The sequence below is a fragment of the Natrix helvetica genome, assembly GCF_964273705.1.
Source record: "Natrix helvetica genome assembly, chromosome: Z".
NCBI classification, from domain to species: domain Eukaryota; kingdom Metazoa; phylum Chordata; class Lepidosauria; order Squamata; family Natricidae; genus Natrix; species Natrix helvetica.
In genome coordinates, this window is record NC_138554.1 from 9,302,313 (window position 1) to 9,317,930 (window position 15,618).

General features: G+C 47.6%; 1 protein-coding gene across 1 annotated transcript in view; it reads left to right on the forward strand.

The window, feature by feature from the left end:
- LOC309382120 (FACT complex subunit SPT16) overlaps positions 1 to 15,618 on the forward strand; it is a 49,779-nt gene that overhangs the window by 16,006 nt on the left and 18,155 nt on the right. The window contains exons 6-14 of the mRNA XM_081933623.1: positions 159 to 310; positions 3,234 to 3,406; positions 3,529 to 3,619; positions 3,702 to 3,775; positions 5,924 to 6,036; positions 9,590 to 9,655; positions 12,124 to 12,219; positions 13,389 to 13,504; positions 15,149 to 15,302. Of these exons, the coding sequence (XP_081789749.1) occupies positions 159 to 310; positions 3,234 to 3,406; positions 3,529 to 3,619; positions 3,702 to 3,775; positions 5,924 to 6,036; positions 9,590 to 9,655; positions 12,124 to 12,219; positions 13,389 to 13,504; positions 15,149 to 15,302 (1,035 nt within the window). The remainder of the gene's footprint in view (positions 1 to 158; positions 311 to 3,233; positions 3,407 to 3,528; positions 3,620 to 3,701; positions 3,776 to 5,923; positions 6,037 to 9,589; positions 9,656 to 12,123; positions 12,220 to 13,388; positions 13,505 to 15,148; positions 15,303 to 15,618) is intronic.

The window sequence follows — 15,618 nt, forward strand, 5'->3', positions numbered from 1 at the left end:
AGGACCAGGAGCTCTCGGGAAGCCTCGTTGAGAACACAGTCTTCCCCAATCCAGTGGGTGCATCGTAACCTCCGCCAAGCAGCCCCCTCGTCAAGTATAATTTGCGGGGCGCTTTCCTTCCAATGTTTGATGACCTCATAATTTCCATCATCTGGCAGAAAGTACGGCATAGCAAGCTGGCCGAGTCTGTGGAGAAGGCCATCGAGGAGAAGAAATACCTCTCTGGAGCTGACCCTTCCACCGTGGAGATGTGTTACCCGCCGATTATCCAAAGTGGAGGAACTTACAATCTCAAGTTCAGTGTTGTCAGGTAAGCAAATGTGTGTAAAAATTCACTTTTCAATTATTTGATCGTCGGATCAAGGCGTAAATGACGTTCCTGGAGTTAACTCTCACGTCTCCTGAATGAAATCACACGCAAACAGGTTTAGAACATAGAATAACAGAGTTGGAAGGGGCCTTGGAGGTCTTCCAGTCCAACCCCCTGTCAAGCAGGAGACCCAGTACCATTTCAGACAAACGGTTTAGTCTCTTTTTGAGAGCCCGCCGTAACGGAGCACCCATCACCGTGGTTTGTAACCAACCACTAACGGCCCCTGATTTGCCATTAAAATAAATCTTCTTTATAAATGTGATGTGCATAATTATAATAAGAGGAATTACACAGACCGTATTCCTCTTCCACACATGCCGTATTTTTCAGAGTATAAGACACACCTTTTTCCCTCCTAAAAGAGGGTGAAAATTTGGGTGCGTCTTATACAACGCATGTAGCCCCACCCACTCACCATCCCCCACCCTTTGGCCTCTGCCTCCCAGCAATTTACCGCTTTGCAGCAAACTGGGGTTTGCGGAGGCTTCAAGAAGCTATAGCAATCCCTGCAGCCTGTAACAGCTGATGATCAGGAGAAATTGAAAATGAAACTTGCTGTTTGCTCCACATGGCAAATTGCTGGGAGGCAGTTGTTGTTTTTTCTTGTGCTAATCAGGCTGTTTGCTGCAAGGAGGTAAGCAACAACTCTAAATGCCTATAGAATGTTCAAATTATTAGACTTATTTTTTAAAGACTGCTTTATTATTATTCTAGACAACTTAACAAAATGAAGAAGCTTTTTAAAATAAATGCTTGCTCTGAAGAGGCCCCGTGCTGTTGTTTTAAAAAGTGCTATTCTTTTAAATAGCAGAGAATAACTCTACTCCCAGAAAGCACATCCATTTTAACAGCTATCTGTACCAGTTTAGTCTGGAATATAACACGACAAGCAGGGTATATTGTCTGTACTGTTTGTTGCAAGGAGGCAAATTGCTGAGAGGCAGATATTTTTCCCTTGTTTTCCTCCCCAAAATCTAGCTGCGTCTTATACTTCGGAGCATCTTATACTCCGAAAAATACGGTAATGAAAAGACGGAACATAGAAATTATAATTATACTGTGTGTTGCACAGAGGAATTGCACAGTCCATATTCCTCTTCCATACAGCATGGGAAGACAGAACATAGAAATTATAGATATGGATTGGCTTTTATTTACTCATGCCACGTTTCCACTTGCTCCTTCCACAAATGTCTATGGAGATTTTCAGTCTTCTAGGGCATGGTTTTTCAAGAAGCAGCTGGTTTTACTTTGAAGACGTTTCGCTTATCGCCCAAGCTTCTTCAGTTCTGACGGATCACAAACCCCTTCTTCAGAACTGAAGAAGCTTCTTGGGTGAGAAGTGAAACGTCTTCCAGGAAAACCCAAAGCCCAGTTGTCTCTTGAAAAAGCACCTTTGGGATAACCATGACCTGAATGACTGAGAATCTCCATAGACCAGCGATGGCGAACCTTTTTTGGCTCGCGTGCCACAAGGGGGGGAGCGCAGGGGGGTCGTGTGCGGGCATGCCGCACCCATAATGCAATGTGCGACCCCCCAGTGCACATGCGCGCACAACGCGTGACCCCCTCCCCCCATTTCTACATGCTTTTTTCGCCCTCCCCAGGCTCCAGAGGCTTTATAGGAGCCTGGGGAGGGTGAAAAGAGCCTCCCCCCCCCCCCCGGAAGCCCTCCGGAGGCTTCAGGGACCGTCCGGAGGCTTCCCTGAAGCCTTTGGAGCGCTCAAAAGGATCCTCCGAGCAAACCGGAAGTGACCTCCGGGAAGTGACTTCCGGGAAGCCTGCGGACGGTCCCTGAAGCCTTCGGAACGCTTAAAACGACCCTCCGAGCAAACCGGAAGTCATTTCCGGTTTGCTCGGAGGGTCGTTTTAAGCGCTCCAAAGACGTCAGTGAAGCCTCCGGACGGTCCCTGAAGCCTCCGGAGGCCCTCTGGGAGGGCGGGGGAGGCTCTTTTCGCCCTCCCCAGGCTCCTATAAAGCCTCTGGAGCCTGGGGAGGGCGAAAAATGGCTTTTAAAAAGGTGAACTCAGCTGGCCAGCGCGCGCATGGCCCTGACAAATGGCTCGCGTACCCTGACAAATGGCTCCGCGTGCCACCTGTGGCACGCGTGCCATAGGTTCGCCATCACTGCCATAGACATTTATGGAAGGAGCGAATGGAAACATGGCATGAGTAAATAAAAGCCAACCCAATGAAAATACAGTAGAACCTCTGGTCACGAACGCACCAAATTTCCAAAACTAGGTTCGGATCACAATCAAATCAATTTGAGACCAAAAGGTATGGAACAAATTATGGTCGGGACCAGAGGTTCTACTGTATTTATAACTAGCTGATAACCCGGCATTGTCCGGGTATTTATTTATAGGGGGAAAATGTCCGGACCAAACGTAATTTCTAATGTTGGATTTTCCCCCTTACCAAAAGGGAGCCCCCTTGTGGAGCACTGTGAAGCCGTTACCATGGCAACTCCACAGCGATGTACAGTAGAAGCCATTTTAAGGCAGCATGGTGGAAGCCATTTTATGGCACAACAGGCTGTATCGTAACAGAACAGCCCCCTCCCCCCCGGGGTGTTAGGGACATCTTACCTCCACAGTATTTGTTTCCATAGAGTAAATCATCTGTGTACCAAGTTTGGTTGAAATTGCTCTAGGCGTTCCAGAGTTGTGCTGGAACACACACACACACACAAAAGCACACACACACAGCCCATTTCTATATCTTGAAAAAGCTCTTTCGGGTTTGTTCCTTCCAAGAAATTCAAGAGCAACAATGTACATCGTCAGAGCGAGCTCTTTAAAAGTTCAAATGCTGTGCCGGCGTCCCGATTTTCTAACCTTGGCCTCTCTGCCCTCAGCGAAAAGAGCTACATGCACTTTGGGACTGTCACTTGTGCCATGGGCATACGTTACAAATCGTACTGCTCCAATCTGGTGCGCACCCTCATGGTGGACCCGCCTCAGGAAACCCAGGACAACTACGCCTTCCTGCTGCAGCTGCAGGAGGAAATGCTGAAGGAGTTGCGGCACGGTGAGTGGGGAAAGAGCTGGAGCCCCCCGGACGCCCCACACGTCTCGCCAAAACGAGCAGACTCTCCTCCGAGGCGGAGCCGCCTTCTTCTGTTCCTCTGATCTGCTTCCCGTTGGCATTAGGTGCAAAGCTGTGCGAGGTCTACGCCGCCGTCATGGATATGGTGAAGAAGCAGAAGCCGGAGCTCTTGAGCAAAATCACCAAGAACCTGGGGTAAACCAGCTTTTCCTCCCCTCCGAGAGTTATGCACAGGTGTAACGTCCTTCGGAGGACTCATCCTTTCTTCTTCCCTTAGGTTTGCCATGGGCATTGAGTTCCGAGAGGGATCCCTCGTCATCAATAGCAAAAACCAGTACCGCCTCAAGAAAGGTGAGACTCGGGGAGGCAGATCCTACGAAGTGTTGGGGAGGGTCTTCTGTTCTCCAATTCAATCCATCCCATCAGAATAGAGCTGGAAGGCACCTTAGAGGTCTTCTAGGCCAACCCCTTCCTCAAGCAGGAGATACTACATCATTTCCTTTTTCTCTTCTTTCATGTTTTATTTGTTTTGTTCGTACTACTTTCCATTTCCGTCAAACGGTGTGCGATCTGGGTCCAGTTATTTGAACAGTCATAATCCACCTATTTGTTATCATATTCATCCTAATGTTAATAATATAACTATACCTTAATACAATTGCGATAATACATAACATCTTCGTTGTCAAATTCCACGTTAACATTTCCTCTTTTTATATCTCCTCCTGTCTAACTTCTGCTTCTATTGTCTAACCCAGTGGTAGTCAACCATTTTCTACCTACCACCCACTAATGGATCTTTCTTGATGGAAAAATTTCCTTACCGCCCACCAGTTTTTGCGCAAGTGCGGAATATTTTTTAGAAAGGAGGGTGTTTTAAAAAAAAAGAAATGTACATACATTTATCTTTTTATTTCTACTTTATGCATGTTTATAATGTTTTTAACTTTATAAAGTTTAATTAGAAAACAATAAAGTAAATTGAAATTAGCTTTACTAGTGATTAATGAGATCCTTGAGGCTGATGCTGCGAGACTAAATATTTGATATCTGGTTCGATTTTCGTAAGGAAAAAATGAAGGTCTCCTCTTTTGGTGCTTTTCCTTTTTATCTCCTTTTTTTATCTTCCTTAGGGCTATGTACAAAAGTAAGGCTGAGCTAGTTAGCCCACTTATTATTATTAGCCAACAACAATTCTCTCCTGCCTTTCCTTTCTCCTATTTTGCAACTGCTCTGCTCCGCTTCTGCCTGTCCCTGCTATCAGTTTCTACTCGACTTCTCCTCCTCCTCCTCCTCCTCCTCCTCCTTTCCCCACAACCCCACTCCCTTCTAGCAGTGATGATGTTACCTAGTTTGGTAATGAAATGTCTGTAAGAAAACCACCAAGCTCAGAAAGCAGCAAGGATCCCCTATCCCCCACCTCCTTTTTCTCCCTTTCATTCTCCTTTTTGTCTTTTCTGCTCCTCCCCCCCCCCCAAGCTCAGAAAGCAGCAAGGATCCCACTATCCCCCACCTCCTCTTTCTCCCTTTCATTCTCCTTTTTGTCTTTTCTGCTCCTTCCCCCCTCCCCCCTTCTAGCACTTCACCAGCTCAGGCGCGACCGGAGAAGTTTCTCTTCTCAGAAATATCTTCAGTGGAGCGGTGAGGAGCTGAGGAAACTTCTCCGGTCGCGCCTGAGCTGGTGAAGTGCAGGCAAGCGCCGTCCCATCGCCAGGGAAACAGTGAGTGAGGTGAATTGGTTGCTCAGATCACACGGGCGCAGCCCGACTGGAGAAGTTTCTCTTCTCAGAAATGTCTTCTCGGGCTGCGCCCGTGTGATCTGAGCAACCACGTGATTCACCTCACTCACTGTTTCCCTGGCGACGGGACGGCGCTTCTCGCGCGCGTTAGTTCAAAAGGAGGTTTTAACCTCCGAAATCCCCACCGCCCACCTGGAATCCCAAAACGCCCACTAGAGGGCGGTAGGGACCAGGTTGACGACCCATGGTCTAACCCTTGATAAAATACATCCCACGTCAAATTCATGCCACGGGTGGGGCGTGAATGGCCCCTCCCCTAGGGAATAAAAGAGGAGCGAAAGGGGAGTGGAGCTTGCAGGAGACAGTTAGTTCATTCCTGCATTCTTGCCAAGTATTGCGGCGTCTGAAAGATATCGGCCTGGCCGCTCTCCAAGCCTGATAAAAGGCCGGTAATTGTGAACTATCTTGAAAGACTGCAGGAGAGGAGAGACTTTGCTGGATTGGAATTCACTGTCAATTAAATAAAAGGGGTTTATCGGAACAAGGACTCGGCTTCGTGCTACTTGGGGAAGCCTAGGTCAGAACACTGGCCCAGTTTTCGCTGGCAGAGGCACTGCGGGCCGGTCTAGGCACCTTGCGGGCCTTGAGTTTGACACCCCTGCTCTTAGAAGGTCACGTACACTTTTGTGGTGGGTAGAGAGTCCCAGAGGCCCCGTGTAGGTAGCTTGTTGACTGACGAAGCTCTGTTCTCTCCACCCAGGGATGGTGTTCAGCCTCAACGTTGGCCTCTCCGACTTGCCCAACCGAGAGGGGAAGAAACCTGAGGAGAAAACCTACGCCCTCTTCATCGGGGACACCGTGTTGGTGGAAGAGGTGGGTGCAAGGGCAGCGAGGAAGTGAGGGGGAGATGTGGCCGGAGCAACACGCAAAAAGTTTTGGCAAGTTTGGGCTTGGTTTCCAATGAAGGAGTTTCTTCTTCTCTTATTTTAGTCCCCGACTTACAGCAAGTTTGCTTAGTGTCTGTTCAAAGTTACAACGGCGCTGGGCGGGGAAAAGGGACTTTGTATCCGGTTTTCACACTTAACGACGGTTGCGGGTTACGTCATCAACATTCGGATGCTTGCCAACTATAGTTATGACGATTGCAGTGTCCCTTGGGTCACGGGATCCCCTTTTTTGCGACCTCCTGACAAGAAAAATTCAGTTAATGACGGTGTTACTAACCCAACAGGCACAGTCATTCACTTAGCAACTGTGATACAAAACGTTGTAAAAGGGGGAAAAATTCACTGGTCTGTCTCAATTAGCAACCTAAATTTGGGGCTTGAATGTGGTCTTCAATCAAGGACTACCTGTAATCTGTCTGGTATATTTCTTTTAATCATCCTGTTTCAATGACTTTATAATCCCTCGTGGGGTGGAATCTGGGCAACTGAATGGAGCTAACAGAGCGTTTACTGGCCAGATGCCTTTCCCGTCCCCAGTGCGGAGTTTTTTTCAGTAGATATATTCTCGATGAGCCCAGAGAGAGAAATATTGGCCTGCACCTAGGATCAAACTCACAGCCTCCTGATTGGCAGGTGAGAGCTCCGCCTCTAGGCCATCGCACCACGCTCTGGTATATTTTTTAATGAGTTGTAATATTACTAAATATTACTAAAACACTGCTGGCTCATATTTAAATGGTTGTCCACCAGCACTCCAAGATCCCTCTCACAGTTACTATTATTGAGCAGTATAGGTGGTACCTTGGTCAGTAGTAGTAACTGTGAGAGGGATCTTGGATTCCTAGTGGACAACCATTTAAATATGAGCCAGCCGTGTGCAGCAGCTGCCAAAAAAGCCAACACAGTTCTAGGCTTCATCAACAGAGGGATAGAATCAAGATCACGTGAAGTGTTAATACCACTTTATAATGCCTTGGTAAGGCCACACTTGGAATACGGCATTCAGTTCTGGTCGCCACAATGTAAAAAAGATGTGGAGACTCTAGAAAGAGTGCAGAGAAGAGCAACGAAGATGATTAGGGGACTGGAGTCTAAAACATATGAAGAACGGTTGCAGGAACTGGGTATGTTTAGCTTAAGAGAAAGAAGGACTAGGGGAGACATGATAGTAGTCTTCCAATATCTCAGGGGTTGCCACAAAGAAGAGGGAGTCAAACTATTCTCCAGAGCACCTGAGGGTAGAACAAGAAGCAATGGGTGGAAACTAATCAAGGAGAGAAGCAACTTAGAACTGAGGAGAAACTTCCTGACAGTTAGGACAATTAATCAGTGGAACAGAAGTTGCCTCCAGAAGTTGTGAATGCCCCAACACTGGAAGTCTTTAAGAAGATGTTGGATAGCCATTTGTCTGAAACGGTATAGGGTTTCCTGTCTAGGCAGGGGGTTGGACTAGAAGACCTCCAAGGTCCCTTCCAACTCTACTATTGTATTACTTTCTGAGTGTTAACGGAAGGAAGAAAAGTCAGAAATTAGTCCTGGGGATTTGAGAAAGAGAGGTGAAATGGCAGCCGGAAAACATCGAAGGCAGATTATTCCCTTTCAGCAAATTCAACCAAAAAAAAACTTCTCTTGCTTTCTTTCTGCGGTCTACTTAGTCCTCTACGTATGACCACAATCGAGTCCATAGTTTATGTTGCTAAGTGAGACATTTCCCAAGTGAGCTTTGCACCATTGCATGAACCAGTTGTCAAGCATCCATATGTAAACCACATGACTGTGGGTCATAAGTATGAAAAACGAACAAAAGTCTCTTTTTTCCGGTGCCGTTGTAGCTTTGAACGGTCACTAAATGAACTGTTGTAAGTCGAAGGCTACCTGCATAAGGGCAAACGCTAATTCCCAGTCGTGGGAAGGAACCCTCTCTGCCAGGAAATCCAGCCTGCAGCTCTATGGAGATTCTCAGTCATGCAGGTCACGGCTGTCCCAACAGGTGCTTTTTTCAAGTGGCAGCTGGACTTTCTGGTTTTTTTCTTTTGAAGACATTTCGCTTCTCCTCGAAGAAGCTTCTTCAGCTCTGACTGGATGGTGGGGAAGGGAAGGATTGATACTCCTTGTAGACAGCTGGTCATTTGCATCCTTCTAGAGCCGTGATGGCGAACCTATGGCACGCGTGCCACAAGTGGCACGCGGAGCCATTTGTCAGGGCACGCGAGGCGCTGCCCTGTCAGCTGGCCAGCACGAATGCGCGCGCTGGCCAGCTGAGTTCACCTTTTTAAAAGCTATTTTGCGCCTTCCACAGGCTCCAGAGGCTTTATAGGAGCCTGGGGAGGGCGAAAAGAGGCTCCCCCGCTCCCCCGGAGGCTTCAGGGACCGTCCCTGAAGCCTTCGGAACGCTTAAAACCACCCTCCGAGCAAACCGGGTTGCTCGGAGGGTGGTTTTAAGCGCTCCAAAGGCTTCAGGGACTGTCCGAGGCTTCCCTGATGCCTTCGGAGCGCTTAAAACGACCCTCCGAGCAACCCGGAAGTCACTTCCAGTTTGCTCAGAGGGTGGTTTTAAGCGCTCCAAAGGCTTCAGGGAAGCCTCCGGACAGTCCCTGAAGCCTCCGGGGGGTCGGGGGAGGCTCTTTTCGCCCTCCCCAGGCTCCTATAAAGCCTCTGGAGCCTGGGGAGGGCGAAAAAAACATGTACAAATGGGGGGGTCGCGCATTGTGCGCGCACGCGCACTGGGGGGGTCACGCATTGCATTATGGGTGCGGCACGCCCGCACTCAACCCTTCCTGCGCCCCCCCCCACTTGTGGCACGCGAGCCAAAAAAGGTTCGCCATCACTGTTCTAGAGAGTCATTGAGGCCACTTGGAGTCCCAAGTTGCTTTTTCAAGAGGCAACTGGACTTTCTGGTTTTTTTCCTTTGAAGACGTTTCACTTCTCACCCAAGAAGTTCCTTCAGCTCTGACTGGATGGTTGGGAAGGGAAGGATTGATACTCCTTGCAGACAGCTGGTCATTTGCATCCTTCTAGGGAGTCATTGAGGCCACTTGGAGTCCCAAGTTGCTTTTTCAAGAGGCAACTGGACTTTCTGGTTTTTTTCCTTTGAAGACATTTCGCTTCTCATTCAAGAAGCTTCTTCAGCTCTGACTGGATGGTTGGGAAGAGAAGGATTTATACTCCTTGCAGACAGTTGGTCATTTGCATCCTTTTTAGAGAGTCGTTGAGGCCACTTGGAGTCCCAACGTTGCTTTTCAAGAAGCAACTGGACTTTCTGTTTTCTTTTTCTTGGAAGACGTTTCGCTTCTCACCCAAGAAGCTTCTTCAGCTCTGACTGGATGGTTGGGAAGGGAAGGATTGATACTCCTTGCAGACAGCTGGTCATTTGCATCCTTTTTAGAGAGTCGTTGAGGCCATCTGTGTCCTGAGTGGTGAAAATGGGTGTGGCTGTGTTTCTCTGCTATGGTTTTGTTTTTTCCCTTTAATCCTCTCAGGACGGTCCAGCTACTCTCCTCACCTCTGTCAAAAAGAAGGTGAAGAACGTGAGCATTTTATTAAAGGTGAGTCCAAAACTCGACGGAGTTCAGAAAAGCAGAAAAGCTTTTAAAGAACTTGAAGAGGGGTTCTGAGGAAATTCAAGGAAAAGAGGAATCAGAGTACTCTCTAGTTTGGGGAAAATGGTATTTTTCGGAGTATAAGATGCACCATTTTTCATTTTTTCATTTCATTTTATTAGATTTATAAACCGCCCCCTCTCCCCGAGGGGACTCGGGGCGGTGTACAGACAGAAATAAAATGCACTATAAACAACAGAAATACAAACCCCAGAAAAACAAATTAAACAAAAAGTCTGTACAATGATCATAAAATTAGCTAATAATTAAAACCAATTAAAATACCCCAAAATTTAAAATACTGGCCAGGAGGGTCGGGGATTAGATTATGATTATGATTGGGCCAGGCCAGCTAATTGGAACAGGTGGGTCTTGAGTTTCTTACGGAAGGAGCGGAGATCAGCAATGATTCTAATATCGGGGGGGAGGTCGTTCCAGAGGGTTCGGCCCATCACAGAGAAGGCCCTACTCCTGGGCATCGCCCGCCGGCATTGCTTAGCGGATGGTACCCGGAGGAGTCCCTCTCTGTGAGAGCGAATTGGTCGCAGGGATGTGTGGGGTAGGATGCGATCCCGCAAATAGCTAGGTCCTGAGCCATGGAGCGCTTTAAAGGTGATAATCAACACCTTGAAACGCACCCGAAAAGCCACAGGTAGCCAGTGCAGCTCGCGCAGGAGCGGTGTTATATGGGAGTACCTAGTACTCCCCATAATTGCCCGCGCGGCTGCATTCTGGAACAGCTGCAGCCTTCGGGTGCATCTCAAGGGGAGCCCCATGTAGAGAGCATTGCAGTAGTCCAGGCGGGACGTCACCAGGGCATGAGTGACTGTGCGAAGGGCGTCCCGATCCAGTAGGGGGCGCAATTGGCGCACCAGGCGAACCTGGTGGAACGCTCCCCTAGCCACGGCCGTCACATGGCCGTCACCAAGATTATGAAGTGGCAAATTTAAAAGAAAAAGGGTTTTGCATTCTGCAGACCTCCCAAAAACGGGCCCGTTTTTTGTCACAAAAAGGGCATGCATAGCCTTTAGGAGGCTTGTAGAATGCTCCTAGGGGCTGTGGGGGCAAAAACGAGCAAAAACCGATCCGTTTTTTGTCAAAAAAAAGGGCATGCATAGCCTTTAGGAGGCTTATAGAGTGCTCCAGGGGTGGGGGGCAAAAATGAGCAAACAACAGCACATTTCTTCACTCATTTTCTCCCTCCCCAGCCCCCAGGAGCACTCTGGAAGCCTCCTGAAGGCTATGCATAGCCATTTTTGCAAAGGAGATGGGGTTTCGGGAGGCCAGAAATGCTGTATTCAGTGTATAAGATGCACCCAGATTTTCACCCTCTTTTTTGAGGGGAAAAGGGTGCGTCTTATTCTCCGAAAAATACAGTTAGTGGTTAGATAATAGAAATAGGAAATAAGAATCTGGGAAATGCAATTTGTATCATAGAAGAATGAGGAAACAGGGATAAGAAAGTAGGATTTGTAAAAGTAGAAAAAGATGTACAATAGAAGAAAGGTAACAGTCTAATACAAAAGACCCAACATAGATTGTTAAGCAAAGGAATAAGAAATAAAAGGACCTTAAGTGTAACATTTTTTAGAATGTATAGAGAGGGAAACAATACTTGTAAAGATGCACCGATAGATATCTGCTGTAAGAAGGAATATTCAGTTCCGGGGTTTTGTGAATGTCTTTGTCAATGTGTTTGCATGTTTAAAATACAATAAATATTGTTTTTTAAAAAGAAGATGGGTTCTCGCGCGAACAGATATGTCAGCCCTAGATTTCCTTTCCCGTTTTTTTGGGGGGTGGGGGGAATATCACATTTTCAGTTCTCAGCTGGATCACTCTCAAACAGATAAGGGCTCGGTGGGTGTTTTTACCTTTTCAAACGTCAGTTCAAAAAGGGCATTTGAGGACCATGATGAGAACATTTTCCCTGAAACTTGCCTTTACTTCTACAGTCTATGAGAAATTTCTAATGAGGGCAATCCTTGACTTAGGAACGGTCGCTTAGCAACCATTCAAAGTTATGACGATCCTCCCCAAGAGTCTTTATAAGCCAGGTTTGTCAACTGGGCCTTCCCACGTTATCATATCACTGGGTAAACAGCCTGCATTTACAGCTGTTTGCAGAGTCCCGTAATCACGTGGCCACAATTTTACGATGTTTTTGTCCAAAACTGGCCGATAGCAAACCCTTGGCTCACTTAATAACATTGGCATTCACTTAACGGACTCCAGAAAATGGGTCATGAAATCAGGCCGGTCACGCAGGGCGATCTGCTTTGCAACCGTGACAGGCAGGCTTCACTATAATCAGAACTCAAGGACCACCTGTACTGCACAATACGTTTGGGTGTGAAAAATTGTGCCCTTTTCAGATCGAATGTTGATGTCGTTTTCCTCCTTTTTTGTCACAGAAAGAGGATGAGGAGGAAGAGGAAGAAGAAGATGATACGGAAGGAATCCTCCTTGGGCGTGGCTCGCGGGCAGCCCTGCTGCCAGAAAGAACACGGGTAGAGAAATGTAGATGGGTTGAGGGCAGAGAGGGAGGGAGTTGTATCATGTAACACTGAAAAAAGTGTCTTCGCGTGAGATATTTCTTAGCTCAACGGTTGGGCTATACTTCCTCAAGCTCTTTGCTCCAACACACACACACGCAAACATCACAACTGTTGGGACTACAACTCCAGATTTCTCTGCCCGGCCAACGGCAGACCAAGTGTTGTGGCCTGTCAGGCACCGGCCTTTCCAGCAGCCAAATCAGAGGAGGGGTGGGAGCCAGGGTCAGCATCAAGGCACCTAAGAGCTCCGAGGAGGAAGAGGGAATGGAACTGTCAGAGATAGAGACAGAGGCAGAGCCTGGGCCATCCGTCAGGCTTCAGATGGAGAGTCAACAGCCCCCAGGTCTGGAGGTTGCTGATGAGGAAGAGGAGGAACAGCTGGGTTCGGTGCCTGACGTGCGGATGCACAGAAGGCAGAGGAGAGGAGAGCAGTGGAAATCTATGGGCCGGTCCTCGGGAAAGAACAGCCACCGTTGCTAGCGAGGCCCCACCCTAGCTCTGGGTATAAAAGGGAGGGAGCGGAGATGAATAAGTGTGGCAGACACGGATGGACTGTCAGGGAAAAAAATTTCACCCTGAGCTAACGAGGTCTAGAATCAATGGCTTTCCAAACAGCATATCTTCAGAAGAAGCGAAAATAAAAATCCGAGATCATGTTCTAATGAAAACAAACTTTAATATGAAAATAAAATAAAACAAACCTATCTAATTGTTACATTTTGGCAAGAGCAGTTATCGTCCACCTACTTGGCAGACGAACAAAGATCAAAAGTAAAAGAAGTCTCTGGAATGTGTGATGTATTTAGAAACGTGTTAAGAAGCCTGCGCAGTAAATCATTGCTGATAAGGCCTATGACCTGCGCAGTAACTCTTCAGTTCAGCTAGCAAACAATTAACGCAGAGACATGGACTTGTTAGCCTGCGGTGAGAGAGAAACGTTTTGCCAGGGCTGCTGGCGCTCCAAATAAAACAATCATTGATTTAACTTCCGGGAGTTTTTGGTGTTTGGGGAGCTGGATCAGAACGCCAGGTCACCGAAGGCAGAGGTAGTAAATTAAAGGGAGGGATGGAGAGAGGGATCTTCCAATGCTTTGTGAGCAGCAATCATTCCATCTTTCCAGAATGAACTGACCGCTGAAGAGAAACGCCGGGCACATCAGAAAGAGCTGGCCACGCAGCTAAACGAAGAAGCCCGGAGACGCTTAACGGAACAAAAAGGGGAGCAGCAGATCCAGAAGTAAGAATTGTGTGCGGTGGGAGCAATAATGGGTTTCTCCTGTTTCCAACCTGGGGGGGGCAGGGGGGGCATGTCACATGCAGCCGAATAGCCACTCCTGGCTCATACAGGACAAGAAAGCATCCTTCTTTTCAAAAAGTATCTGAGCTTACCAATTAGAAGGGAATATTTGTCGCTTAGGATTGAATTTTGGAGTCCTTCATAATCCAAAGCTACTAAAAACTAGCTGGTATCATCACGCTGATGACGTTGCCTAGTTCGGCAATGAAACATCTGCAATACGGGTAGTCCTCAACTTCCAACAGTTCACTTAGTGAACCATTCAAAGTTACAACAGCCTTGATGAAAGGGACTTAGGACCGTTTTTTCCCACTTACGACCTTTGCCGCATCCCCACGATTGTGGGATCGAAAATTCACGGGCTTGCCCACGGGTTCATATCTATGACCGTTGGCTGCGTCCCAAGCTCGCGTGATCCCCTTTTTACGACCATCTGTCAAGCAAAGTCCATGGGGAAACCAGACTCCCTTCACAACTGGGTGACTTCACTTATCAACCGCAGGGATTCACTTAACAGCCGAGGCAAGAAAGGTCGTAAAATGGGGCAAAACTCACTGAACAAATTAAGCTGTTGGTTTGAGACTCTGCGATTGGCAGAGTCTTCGTCCCATTTGAAGAGACCTCTTCAACACGTTTTGAGTTGTGTTCCTCTATCAGGTCTATCAGCTTTTTATGAGATGCAAAAGTGCCTGAATGTTCTTTGTTTGGCTATTTCTGAGTCATGGTCTGATTTCAGACTGTTTGATTGGCTGTCTGTTGTTCCTGGGCTATAGTTAAGTGTTCTGACCCCCCTCCATGCCTGTGAATAAACCAGAACACAGGCTTGGCTGTTAGCCACTATTTAATTACTGAGATAACGAATCCTTTGGCTGAGGGCCCAGGCAACTCACATTCAATAGATTAACTCTGCAGCAACCCAGATAATTCAAATGAAGCAACGCAGATAGTCCAAACGAACAGACACGGCTAGAATGCACAGATTTTCTTAACTACTAATTCGAACGGTTGTTTCCTGCAAATGTCCCCTCCCAACGCCTCACCTATAATCTCTCTTGGGAGGGGCCAATCCACAACCACCATCTTCTGTGAGTCTGCCTACGGAGTTGCTGCTTCCGTTTCTCAGCCCTTCTCAATCTAGCATCAGGGACAAACTGCCCTTGATCCTCCCCACCGCTCCATGCCTCAGGCGCCTCCTGGTGGCCAACCAGCCTCTCTGGTCCCTGCTCTGAGTCTGAACCCTGCACAGGGTCCTCCACATCATCCAGGGCAGACTCATATGGTTCCTCGCTATCCGAGTCCATCAGCAGCTCAACCGGATCCTGCTGGGCCACAACAGTTAAGTAACCTCCGTGTGACGCAGATTAGGAGCAGATGGATCCCTGAACAAATGTCTCACTTAACAACAGAAATGTGGGGCTCAATTGTGGTCGTCCGTTGAGGAGTACCTGTACAGCTGCCAAGCACGAGAGCACCAAGGACCTCCATACTTGAGCTTGCTTGCCTCTCTGCATGCCATGTTCCCTGAGGCCTGTAGGAGACTCTATTCTATTTGATTTTTTTCCTATTCTTTCTGGTCTTTTGCAGAGCCCGCAAGTCAAATGTGTCCTATAAGAACCCATCTCTAATGCCCAAAGAACCGTACATTCGGGAGATGAAGATTTACATCGACAAGAAGTACGAGACGGTCATCATGCCTGTTTTTGGCATCGCTACTCCATTCCACATTGCTACCATCAAGGTATGAGGACTTCCATTCCTTGGGCTAGGGTGGGAACTAGAGGCTTAATCAGGTCTTAGGAAGGCACGACTCGGGAGAAGTAGGAGCAGAGAATGGCGTTGAAAAGGAAAACTGCTGAAATGTGATTGTTGAGATGCCCAAGAAAAAAAGGAATAAACAGAGGGTATTGCTTTGTATGGTTGTGGTCTTGGGAGAGGGCTGGGCTTAGAAAAGACCACCCAATTATTGGAGGGGGAGGAGACCTCAGAAGTGGGGATCAATCTATTCTCCAAAGCGTGTGTCAGGATTCCAAATAGCATCCAAAAGTAAATCAAGA